Here is a 13,893-nt window from a genome sequence, read left to right on the forward strand (position 1 = left end):
CTCTAAAACGGCTAACTCCGCCCTCTCGGCCTGTGATGTGAAACGAACTACCCCAGGTCGGAGTTGTACAGTGGTTCCCAAACTTGGGGTCTGGGCCCCATGTAGGGTCCCCTGAGAAAATCTGTACTAATCTCATCAAACAAGTTAGGAACTTAGAAAATATATATGTTTCAATATGAACATCTCCACATGGCCTGTCTTCCCAATAGGCCTACATTAAAATGCAATAAAAATGTTTTAGTTTATATAGGTGGTTGTTCGTCTCAAAGTTAATATTGTAAACTGAAACGAAAACTAAATGAATAATGAAAAAACTATTTAGTAAACTGATATAAAATAATTGATATATACTGAAACTATTATCTTTGACTCCAAAATGAAATAATTATGTTCAGTTTTAGTTTTTTTGGGGGGGGACAAAATTCAAATGGATTTTCCAATGGGGTTTTCAAGCTTTTTGTGAGAGAGAGCCTGAAATATCACATGTATTTGTATATATCCACTGTACACATAAATCACGGCAAATTGGTTCCAGTTTAAGTCATGTCTTTGGTCAAATAAAAACACCCTAACCTCTCTAGGTCTAAACCCTTAGATCGCAATATCTACTAAGCTAAGATATGGAATTATTTTAAGGTGGTCATAAAATGGATCATTTAGCCATTTGATTTGGAATTTTAGGACCACTGTAGGGATAAAGAAGATATACACAATCATTTTAAACATTCAATTTGGCCTTTACTGCTATAGCCCATCGAAACGCATTGATAACACATTTGTACACAATGCAGGAAATAGCTGCAGGATAAAGTTGGTGCAGAGCAACTGCAGAAACTTGCAGTCAAAACTTCATGACCTTTGATCACACGATTTTTGTAAAGTTTTTGTAAATGTAGGCGCAAGTCAGACAATTTTCATCCCCAGAATGCAATACAATTTGATTTGACAAAATTGATCCGCTCGAATGCGCCCATTGAGATGAGCACAATGCAAAAGTGTCTGTGCATGTGCACGCTGCTACAGCGTGGTAGTAGCTACAGGACCAAAACAGTGGAGAAGTTTAGTCTTGCGCTTCAACGCTCCAGGTTGTTGCTGAAATTTACCCACTACAACTGTTTACTTTGTGCATCTACGTTATCTCACTGAGTCTACTTTTAAACCTGCATTACTGCCCCACACTGGCAAAAAGTGACATCCCCAAAAACAAAAATACTATACAACACATAAATGGCTCCTAGCCTCCCACGCATAGGCGACTTTCTGTCCCTAACACTAAAACTGAAACTAAATAATATAAAAACGAAATATAAATGTTTTTATAAAACTTAAACTAAATAAAAACGAGTAAAGTGGATCTGAAACTAAACTGAATTTCAAATAAAAATCTGAAAACGAATAGAAATAAAAACGAATATACAGTTGAAGTCGGAAGTTTACATACACCTTAGCCAAATACATTTAAACTCAGTTTTTCACAATTCCTGACATTTAATCCTAGTAAAAATTAGGATCACCACTTTATTTTAAGAATGTGAAATGTCAGAATAATTGTAGAATGATTTATTCAAGCTTTTATTTATTTCATCACATTCCCAGTGGGTCAGAAGTTTACATACACTCAATTAGTATTTGGAAGCATTGCCTTTAAATTGTTTAACTTGTGTCAAACGTTTCGGGTAGCCTTCCACAAGCTTCCTACAATAAGTTGGGTGAATTTTGGCCCATTCCTCCTGACAGAGCTGGTGTAACTGAGTCAGGTTTGTAGGCCTCCTTGCTCGCACACGCTTTTTCAGTTCTGCCCACAAATGTTCTATAGGATTGAGGTCAGGGCTTTGTGATAGCCACTCCAATACCTTGACTTTGTTGTCCTTAAGCCATTTTGCCACAACTTTGGAAGTATGCTTGGGGTCATTGTCCATTTGGAAGACCCATTTGAGACCAAGCTTTAACTTCCTGACTGATGTCTTGAGATGTTGCTTCAATATATCCACATAATTTTCCTTCCTCATGATACCATCTATTTTGTGAAGTGCACCAGTCCCTCCTGCAGAAAAGCACCCCCACAGCATGATGCTGCCACCCCCGTTCTTCACGGTTGGGATGGTGTTCTTCGGCTTGCAAGCCCCCCCCTTTTTCCTCCAAACATAAAGAATGTCATTATGGCCAAATAATTCTATTTTTGTTTCATCAGACCAGAGGACATTTCTCCAAAAAGTACGATCTTTGTCCCCATGTGCAGTTGCAAACCGTAGTCTGGCTTTTTTATGGCGGTTTTGGAGCAGTGGCTTCTTCCTTGCTGAGCGGCCTTTCAGGTAATGTCGATATACAGTGGGGGGAAAAAGTATTTAGTCAGCCACCAATTGTGCAAGTTCTCCCACTTAAAAAGATGAGAGAGGCCTGTAATTTTCATCATAGGTACACGTCAACTATGACAGACAAAATGAGAAAAAAAATCCAGAAAATCACATTGTAGGATTTTTAATGAATTTATTTGCAAATTATGGTGGAAAATAAGTATTTGGTCAATAACAAAAGTTTCTCAATACTTTGTTATATACCCTTTGTTGGCAATGACACAGGTCAAACGTTTTCTGTAAGTCTTCACAAGGTTTTCACACACTGTTGCTGGTATTTTGGCCCATTCCTACATGCAGATCTCTAGAGCAGTGATGTTTTGGGGCTGTCGCTGGGCAACATGGGGTTGAGATCTGGAGACTGGCTAGGCCACTCCAGGACCTTGAAATGCTTCTTACGAAGCCACTCCTTCGTTGCCCGGGTGGTGTGTTTGTGATCATTGTCATGCTGAAAGACCCAGCCACGTTTCATCTTCAATGCCCTTGCTGATGGAAGGAGGTTTTCACTCAAAATCTCACGATACATGGCCCCATTCATTCTTTCCTTTACACGGATCAGTCGTCCTGGTCCCTTTGCAGAAAAACAGCCCCAAAGCATGATGTTTCCACCCCCATGCTTCACAGTAGGTATGGTGTTCTTTGGATGCAACTCAGCATTCTTTGTCCTCCAAACACGACGAGTTGAGTTTTTACCAAAAAGTTATATTTTGGTTTCATCTGACCATTCATCTGAAGAAATCAACTGTGGGAGCAATTATTAGGAAATGGAAGACATACAAGACCACTGATAATCTCCCTTGATCTGGGGCTCCACGCAAGATCTCACCCCGTGGGGTCAAAATGATCACAAGAACGGTGAGCAAAAATCCCAGAACCACACGTGGGGACCTAGTGAATGACCTGCAGAGAGCTGGGACCAAAGTAACAAAGCCTACCATCAGTAACACACTACGCCGCCAGGGTCTCAAATCCTGCAGTGCCAGACGTGTCCCCTTGCTTAAGCCAGGACATGTCCAGGCCCGTCTGAAGTTTGCTAGAGTGCATTTGGATGATCCAGAAGAGGATTGGGAGAATGTCATATGATCAGATGAAACCAAAATAGAACTTTTTTGGTGTTTGGAGGACAAAGAATGCTGAGTTGCATCCAAAGAACACCATACCTACTGTGAAGCATGGGGGTGGAAACATCATGCTTTGGGGCTGTTTCTCTGCAAAGGGACCAGGACGACTGATCCGTGTAAAGGAAAGAATGAATGGGGCCATGTATCGTGAGATTTTGAGTGAAAACCTCCTTCCATCAGCAAGGGCATTGAAGATGAAACGTGGCTGGGTCTTTCAGCATGACAATGATCACAAACACACCGCCCGGGCAACGAAGGAGTGGCTTCGTAAGAAGCATTTCAAGGTCCTGGAGTGGCCTAGCCAGTCTCCAGATCTCAACCCCATAGAAAATCTTTGGAGGGAGTTGAAAGTCCGTGTTGCCCAGCGACAGCCCCAAAACATCACTGCTCTAGAGGAGATCTGCATGGAGGAATGGGCCAAAATACCAGCAACAGTGTGTGAAAACCTTGTGAAGACCAACAGAAAACGTTTGACCTGTGTCATTGCCAACAAAGGGTATATAACAAAGTATTGAGAAACTTTTGTTATTGACCAAATACTTATTTTCCACCATAATTTGCAAATAAATTCATAACAAATCGTACAATGTGATTTTCTGGAGAGAAAAAAATTCTCATTTTGTCTGTCATAGTTGACGTGTACCTATGATGAAAATTACAGGCCTCTCTCATCTTTTTAAGTGGGAGAACTTACACAATTGGTGGCTGACTAAATACTTTTTTTCCCCACTGTACCTGTTTCCTCCAGCATCTTCACAAGGTCCTTTGCTGTTGTTCTGGGATTGATTTGCACTTTTCGCACCAAAGTACGTTCATCTCTAGGAGACAGAACGCGTCTCCTTCCTGAGCGGGATGACGGCTGCGTGGTCCCATGGTGTTTATACTTGCGTACTATTGTTTGTACAGATGAACGTGGTACCTTCAGGCGTTTGGAAATTGCTCCCAAAGATGAACCAGACTTGTGGAGGTCTACAAAAAAAATTCTGAGGTCTTGGCTGATTTCTTTTGATTTTCCCATGATGTCAAGCAAAGACGCACTGAGTTTGAAGGTAGGCCTTGAAATACATCCACAGGTACACCTCCAATTGACTCAAATGATGTCAATTAGAATATCAGAAGCTTCTAAAGCCATGACATCATTTTGTGGAATTTTCCAAGCTGTTTAAAGGCACACTCAACTTAGTGTATGTAAACTTCTGACCCACTGGAATTGTGATACAATGAATTATAAGTGAAATAATCTGTCTAAACAATTGTTGGAAAAATGACTTGTGTCATGCACAAAGTAGATGTCCTAACCGACTTGCCAAAACTATAGTTTGTTAACAAGAAATTTGTGGAGTGGTTGAAAAACGAGTTTTAATGACTCCAACCTAAGTGTATGTAAACTTCCGACTTCAACTGTAAAAACACAAGACTATAATAACCTTTGGTTAATCTTTTTCTAAAATGTTTTATGAGTTGAAGAACACATTGGGATGGATCTTAGACCATTCTTCCATACAGAATCCTTCCATATCCTTGTATATCCTTGTCTGCGCTTTTGGACTGCCCTATTCAATTCAAACCATAGGTTTGCAATGGGTTTCAAGTCCGGGGACTGAGATGGCCAATGCAAAATGTTGATTTTGTGGCCAATTAACAATTTTTTGTGGATTTTGATGTGTGCTTGGGGTTATTGTCTTACTGAAAGATCCACTTGCGGCCAAGTGTCAGCCTCCTGGCAGAGGCAACCAGGTTTTTGGCAAAAATGTCCTGGTACTGGGTAAAGTTCATGATGCCGTTGACCTTAACCCAGGCCCCAGGACCAGGGGAAGCAAAATAGCCCCATAACATCAAGGTCCACCACCATATTTTACAGTATGAATGTTTTTTTTTCTTCAGATTCTGCATTATCATTTCGACGCCAAACCCACCACTGGTGTGCGTGGCCAAATAGCTCTATTTTCATGTCATCTGACCAAAGCACAGGTTCCAATCCAAGTGTCAATGCTGTTTAGCAAACTCCAGGCGTTAACATTTGTTGGATGACATGAAAATAGAGCTCTTCTTGGCGTTGAAATGAGAATGCATATTACTTTCTATGACTGTGACAAGTGGTTGTCGTACCTCAATGCACAAACACTCAGTCTGCTAAATGACTAAAATGTCAAATAAACAAATGTACATATTTTTTCATTTTGACTGGTCAGCTCCTGCAAGGGGAATCAAGCTATTCTATTTTTACAGACTAAAATGATGTATACTATGATGCTGATCTAAGATCAGTTTTTCCCCTTTAGATCATGATGAATAAGAGTATATGGACAGATCCTAGATCAGCACTGCTACTCTGAGATGATTTGTGGATACAGGCCCAGGTCAAGATGGCAGTGTTCAGTCTTCCTTTTATTTTTGCTGACCATGCACTTTGATCTCCATCATCTGCTCATTTGATCATAATTTTTTATTCATTTGGTAGGACAGTACTATTGGGTTGGTTTAAACCTAGTCCTGGACTCGAGCATTCGAAATGGATAATCTACATTGGAAGCGCTCTTAAATCCAGGACTAGGCTTGATCTGTGTCTGGGAACCTGGTCCGCTGGATTGAATTAAGCCCTTATCATGTTGATGGTGTCTTCTAGCAATGCAACAGGCTTCCATGAACCTGACAGAGTCCCTACATGAAGTCTACGAGCCGGACTGGCATGGGAAGGATGATGTCTTGAGCATCGGGAAGGTGAGCACCACATGCCTACATTTCTTCTTCTTTCATTCTCATATCCCTCTGTTCTTTCAGTCTTTCGTTCATTGTAGGCACACTTGATTGATTGAGTTTCTGGTCTGGTTCACTCAGAAGTCATGGTTCTCTCTGGGTTTTCATACCTGTATGTCAGTCATCTAAAGTGTGGGAGGCATGATCACTTATCAGTATTTATGATTTTGCTTTAGTCTGAAATAAATCATCTTAGCCTAAATTCTTTCTTAATTTTTTTTATCTCCATTAGCTGAAGCCATAGCAATCGCTATAGTCTTGTGGTCCATAATTATATATATACAGTCACTCTCCTTTCATATATTTTTATGCTTTATTGACAAAAATATTAGAAACAGTGGGAGATGGAGATGCAGTGAGAAGTGAGTACAAAGGGATTGAACCCCAGTCTCGAGCAGAAAGTTGCATATGTGCATGGAACCAGGAGTGTTACCACTGGACCACGGCTCCACACACTGTGGTCCATAATTATCTAAAATGGCAGAGAATACATACTGTATGTGAGCATGTTTCTATCTCGGCCAAGCATACATAGGCAGCATACATAGTGAATACATAGACAGCATACACAGAGAATACATAGACCGCATACACAGAGCATACATAGACAGCATACATAGAGCATACTAGACACTGACCCATTTCCTAAACTGAGTCAAGTCAAGAGGACAATAGCACTATGACAGTATCCATCAATATTGATCATGGTAGGAATAAATTATAGTTTTGGAATCAAATAAAACCAGCAGTTTTAAAGATCTTTGGCTTTATTGAAAGTAGTAAAGAGATATGATACCAACTGAATGAATTTCTGCAATATTTAAAGTGGAACTGACAGTGTTTTAGCAACATGAAATCATATTAAAATCTGGAAGAATATGACATATTTTTATTTTTTTACATTTTCTGACAAGCGAGCACTTACGGTCATTTTCACGTTTCCATAAATTCATAGAATGTTTAGGAATGTAAACATTCTATAGCAATATACAGTGGGAAAGCGGCCATGCCTTTGGATAATTAATAGACACTGCAGTAAATAAAACCTAATAAAAACATCTGTCTTGTCCAGGACCGGAGTCTACGCAGACCGGTGCACCATAGCCAATTAGAGCTACAGTAGGCCTATATGCAAATAAGCCATTTGCCACACGGGGCTGCCATCATTCACTTTGAACTGGATTCAGTTTTTACAGGCAATAGCAACAGCGCGACTTTAGATCATTAGAACGCATTCGCCAAAAGCCACAAAATACACATTAATGGATTTCTGCTAAAATGTAAATACCACGGGAGTCCTCTTATATTTGGGAACTTCACAGTCCTATTGATCAAACAACCATGAAAAGGTAGGCTATCTCTCCCTCATTTGCCTATGCAAATCAACAACAACAAGATCAACAACTAAAGCTAGCCAGAGCGAGATAAGCTAAACTCTAACGAGGGAACATTAGATAACCCTCTCAAACTTTTTAAGCTTGTTGGCCATCAAAATTGCTAGCTAGCAAAGTAATTCACATTTCTTGCTAGCTAACCAAATGACACCTGCATCTCTAACTGTAGCCACCGAAAAACGATATGAGGGGAAAAGGTCGGTCACTCACCCACTCCTCCAATGGCATGACATCCTCGCAGCAGCTAGCTAGCTAGCTAACGACCCAAACTGGTAATTGTTTTATTAGAAGAAATATGGCCCTTTATAATGTCCACTTATGTACATAGGAAGCTGTATATAGAGTTTTAACATATTAAAACAAAAGAATAGATAAATAATATTTGTCCAGCCTTTCCTGCTATGCTTGCAGATGTGCATAATACACTACACAGTATATACAAAAGTATGTGGATACCCCTTCAAATTAGTGGATTCGGCTATTTCAGCCACACCCATTGCTGACAGGTGTATAAAATCAAGTACACAGCCATGCAATCTCCATAGAGAAACATTGGCAGTAAAATAGCCTTACTGAAGGGCTCAGTGACCTTTCCAACAAGTCAGTTCGTCAAATTTCTGCCCTTCTAGAGCTGCCCCAGTCTACTGTAAGTGCTGTTATTGTGAAGTGGAAACATCTAGAAGCAACAACGGCTCAGCCGCGAAGTGGTAGGCCACACAAGCTCGCAGAACGGGACCGCCGAGAGTTGAAGCTCGTAGCTTGTAAAAATTGTCTGTCCTCGGTTGCAACCCTCACTACCGAGTTCCAAACTGCCTCTGGAAGCAACGTTAGCACAATAACTGTTCGTCGGGAGCCTCATGAAATGGGTTTCCATGGCCGAGCAGCCACACACAAGCCTAAGATCAGCATGTGCAATGCCAAGTGTCGGCTGGTGTGGTGTAAAGCTCACCGCCACTCTGTAGCAGTGGAAACATGTTGTCTGAAGTGATTAATCACGCTTCACCATCTGGCAGTCCGACGGACGAATCCGGGTTTGGCGGATGCCAGGAGAACGCCATCTGCCCGAATGCATAGTGCCAACTGTAAAGTTTGGTGGAGGAAGAATAATGGTCTGGGGCTGTTTTCATGGTGAAGGGAAATCTTACAGCATACAATGACATTCTAGACGATTCTGTGCTTCCAACTTTGTGGCAACAGTTTGGGGAAGGCCATACAGAAAGGGCCTTCTCCATACAGAAAAGGTTTGTCGATCGGTGTGGAAGAACTTCACTGGCCTGCACAAAGCCCTGACCTCAACCCTATCAAACTTTGGGATGAATTGGAACGCCGACTGCGAGCCAGGCCTAATCGCCCAACATCCGTGCCCGACCTCACTAGTGCTCTTGTGGCTGAAGGGAAGCAAGTTCCCACAGCAATGTTCCAACATCTAGTGGAAAGCCTTCCCAGAAGAGTGGAGGCTGTTATAGCAGCAAAGGAGGGACCAACTCCATATTAATGCCCATGATTTAGGAATGAGATGTTCGACGAGCAGGTGTCCACATACTTTTGGTCATGTATTGTATGCTGCGACCCTAATCAAAAAGTATTTAATAACTCCAAATCACAAAAACGTAGCTATAGGTTTGTTGTAACATTTAAACTTAAAACATGTTTTTCATTTTTTTGCACTGCACCAGTGCGGTTGAATGCAGCATTGCTGTATGGTGAATTCAAAATGTATTGTAGTTGAGTAGCCTAGCCAGCCTAGGCTACTGCTCAAATGTTGCTGCAATATGCCTACGTGTTTCTCCTTTGCATGGTGTTTTGTTTCAGGTTTAGCTAGCCTATTAGCCACGTTATGACTGACTTGTGATCATTGCCCTTGCTAGTTTGATTGTATTGACATTCCCAGCCTTAGTTACAGTCGTCCATAAAAAAAAATATATTAAGTCATTGAAACTGAAACAGTGCATCCTGAATGGGTGGAGGCAGCAAACAATGTACCTGGAGTGTAAACTGTCATGGACAAAACATGTTGACGCAACAGTAGCTAAGATGGGGAGAAGTCTGTCCATAATAAAGCACTGCTCTGCCTTCTTAACAACACTATCAAATAGGCAGGTCCTACAGCCCTAGTTTTGTCGCACCTGGACTACTGTCGAGTCGAGTGGACAGGTACCACAAAGAGAGAACAGGGCAGCACGGCTGGCCCTTAAATGTACACGGAGAGCTAAAATTAATAATATGCATGTCAATCTCTCATGGCTCAAAGTAGAGATTGATTTCATCACTACTAGTTTTTGTAAGAAGTATTGACATGCGGACACCCATGCATACCCCACTAGAAATGCCACCAGAGATCTCTTCACAATCCCAAAGTCCAGAACAGAATATGGGAGGCGCACAGTACTACATAGAGCCATGGCTACATGGAACTCTATTCCAAATCAGGTAACTGATGCAAGTAGTAGAATTTAGATTTTTAAAAACCGATACAAATACACCTTATGGAACAGCAGGTACTGTGAAGGGACACACACAGACACACGCATACACATACACATGATAACGCGTACTCTACACACACGTACACATGGATTTTGTATTGTAGATATGTGGTAGTAGAGTAGCGGCCTGAGGGCACACACTTAATGTGTTGTGAAAAGTGGTCCTCTGTAGCTCAATTGGTAGAGCATGGCGCTTGTAACGCCAGGGTAGTGGGTTCGATCCCCGGGACCACCCATACGTAAAAATGTATGCACACATGACTGTAAGTCGCTTTGGATAAAAGCGTCTGCTAAATGGCATATTATTATTATTATTATTATGAAATGTAATGTCATGTAATATTTTTTATTGTATATAACTGCCTTAATGTTGCTGGACTCCAGGAAGAGTAAATCTCTTATAAAGTTGGTTTTGAAGCATAAAATGGGAATTTGATATTTTTGACTGATATTATGATTGTCTGTTTGTTTCATATCTGCAAAGTAGTTCAAATGCTGTCAGTTCCACTTTAATATATTAATGCTCTCTGAGATCGATGTGGTTACGATCTAGTCATTGAAAGTAGCGACTGTTTAACCAAAAGACTAGAGTGCCCCTTATGGTTCAACCATAATTGATGTTTCGGTCAAATTCCTCTTAGCTGTCACTACTGAAGTCCAGTAGTGACAGCATCCACAGTCATCCGATGTTTACTTTTGCCAAAGCCAGGAGTTAGCATGATTTTTAAAAAAGGAATGTACTTCATGGTACCAATGTTAGCAAAGCTGCATTGCAAGCCAAAACCTCCTCAAAAACACTTCAAAGTAAGTTTGGTAGCGTCGATACTCGTGAAGAACCTGTCCATGTTTTATTCCCCATGAGAATGTTGTTATTTCTGCAGTAATATCTCAAAATTGAAATGCTCTGATAGTTCCATCAAACCACAGGTGAATTTGTTCACAGCTGATAATCAATCCACGTCTAAGTGCCCAATGGAGTACAATATAATACAATACAACTTTATTGTCCATGTTACAGCAAACAACAGAAACAGATGTGGGTGTGAGACTACATGAGGAAACGGTTCCAGTTTTGAGTAACACACTTCCAGTGATTATTTCACAAATATGCAGGTAAAGAAATCCCTGCAAACTCCACCAATTGCCGAACATAGCTTAAAGTGTTTTTTAAATAAGTTTTGTCTTGCAATGAAGCTTTGCTAACATCGGTACCATGGATTACATTCATTTTTTTGTACAATGCTAATCATGCTAAATCCTGGCTGTGGAAAAGTAAACAATGGATAACTGTGGATGCTGCTACTAATGTCCTACAGAGACAACTCAAGGTAAGAGTTTTGGCTAAACTATTTTTGGCTAAACTATCCCTTTAACAGAGAACATAGTCAAATAAAGTGCAGAGCATGATACATTGTGTTGCTGATAAAAGCTCTGGAATTGAAGGGTGACTTGAATAGAAACCAAGCTAGATGAAGGTGTCAACCAAGGCTCAAGGACAAAGCATCTGTCTCGATCTCATTGAGTTCAAATCAAATCAAGTTTTATTTCTCACATCCGCCGAATACAAACAGACCTTACCGTGAAATGTTTACTTACAAGCCCTTAACCAACAATGCAGTTTTGTGAAAATAGAGTTAAGAAAATATTTACTAAATAAACTTGGCAGTAAGGTTGGACTATAAAAAGTACATTGTAAGTGTTTGTGTGATGCCATTTTCTATTTTCATGCACCCTCCATCTTTGTTTTAAAACCCCTTTATACAGTGCCTTCAGAAAGTATTCATACCTCTTGTCTTATTCCACATTGTGTTGTGTTACAGCCTAAATTCAAAATGGATTAAAAAATATATATATTATCACCCATCTACATACAATACCCCATAATGACAAAGTGAAAACATGTTTTTAGTAAATTTTGCGGATTTATTGAAAATGAAATACAGAAATATCTGATTTACATAAGTATTCACAACCCTGAGTCAATACATGTTAGAATCACATTTGGCAGCGATTACTGCTGTGAGTCTTTCTGGGTACGTCTCTTAGCGCTTTGGACACCTGGATTGTACAATATTTGCACATTATTATTTATTTTTATTCTTCAAGCTTCAAGTTGGTTGTTGATCATTGCTAGAAAGTCATTTTCAAGTCTTGTCATGGATTTTCAAGCCAATTTAAGTCAAAACTGTAACTAGGCCACTCAGACATTCAATGTGGTCTGGGTAAGCAACTCCAGTATACTTGGCCTTGTGTTTTAGGTTATTGTCCTGCTAATAGGTGAATTTGTCTCCCAGTGTCTGGAAAGCAGACTGAACCAGGTTTTCCTCTAGGATTTTGCCTGTGCTTAGCTCTATTCCATTTATTTTTATTCCAAATAACTCCCTAGTCCTTGCCGATGACAAGCAAACCCATAACATTATGCAGCCGCCACCATTCTTGAAAATATGAAGAGTGGTACTCCGTGATGTATTGTGTTGGATTATCCCCAAACATAACACTTTGTATTCAGGAAATAAAGTTAATTTCTTTGCCACATTTTTTGCAGTTTGACTTTAGTACCTTACTGCAAACAGGATGCAGGCTTCCTTCTTTTCACTCTGTCATTTAGTTTAGTATTGTGGAGTAACTACAATGTTGTTGATCCAGCCTCAATTTTCGTCATTCAACTCTGTAACTGTTTTAAAGTCCCCATTGGTCTCATGGTGAAATCCCTGAGCGGTTTCCTTCCTTTCCGGCAACTGATTTAGGAAGGACGACTGTATATTTTTAGTGACTGGGTGTATTGATACACCATCCAATGTGTAATTAATAACTTCACCATGCTCAAAGGGATATTCATTGTCTGCTTTTTTGTATTTATTTTTTACCAATCTACCAATAGGTGCCCGTCTTTGCAAGGCATTGGAAAACCTCCCTGGTCTTTGTGGTTGAATCTGTGTTTGAAATTCACTGCTTGACTGAGGGACCTAACAGATAATTGTATGTGTGAGGTACAGAGATGAGGTAGTCATAATTTATTTTTATTAAACACTATTATTGCACACAGAGTGAGTCCATGCTACTGATTATGTGACTTGTTAAGCAAATGTTCACTTCTGAACTTATTTAGGCTTGCAATAACTAATGGGTAGAATACTTATTGACTCAAGACATTTCAGCTTTTAATTTATTTAATTTATTTGTAAACATTTCTGAAAACATAGTTCCACTTTTACATTATGGGGTACTGTGTGTAGGCCAGTGACACACAATCTCAATTTAATAAATTTTAAATTCAGGCTGTAACAAAATATGGAAAAAGACAAGGGGTGTTAATAGGGCTGTGGCGGTCACAAAATTTCGTCAGCCGGTGATTGTCAAGCAAATAACTGTCGGTCTCACGATAATTGACTGTTAATTAACATAATCTTTAGCATCTCCTGGTTTCCACACATGGCTTACAAGCCACAGATGCAGACCTTTGGAACATCTACATTTAAAAAAGTATAATAAATCTGTGTAATATAGCCTACACCTTCACAATAAATCCATTATTTTATTTTAGACAGGTCTAAAGAAACATGATATGAAGAAAATGTAGTCTATTTCAGAAGAACAGAATAGTATACTCTGAGTTGTCCTTGTGTTAGGTCCTGATCTGGCTATGCCAAATGGCTGTGGGCTACACTAGTTCATTTAGCAGACAAGCTTAGAATTCCGTGGCATTATTTTATAGTATGAAGAATACAATTTAACAAAGCTGAATTAAATAGAAAGGACATTTTCTCCAAACGATTTGAGG

General features: G+C 39.9%; 1 protein-coding gene across 1 annotated transcript in view; it reads left to right on the plus strand.

The window, feature by feature from the left end:
- amph (amphiphysin) overlaps positions 1 to 13,893 on the plus strand; it is a 117,768-nt gene that overhangs the window by 46,852 nt on the left and 57,023 nt on the right. Inside the window, exon 4 of the mRNA XM_084188015.1 lies at positions 6,102 to 6,196. Within this exon, the coding sequence (XP_084044141.1) occupies positions 6,102 to 6,196 (95 nt within the window). The remainder of the gene's footprint in view (positions 1 to 6,101; positions 6,197 to 13,893) is intronic.

The sequence above is a fragment of the Coregonus lavaretus genome (assembly GCF_964263955.1).
Source record: "Coregonus lavaretus genome assembly, chromosome: 23".
In the NCBI taxonomy this organism is placed as follows: Eukaryota; Metazoa; Chordata; class Actinopteri; order Salmoniformes; family Salmonidae; genus Coregonus; species Coregonus lavaretus.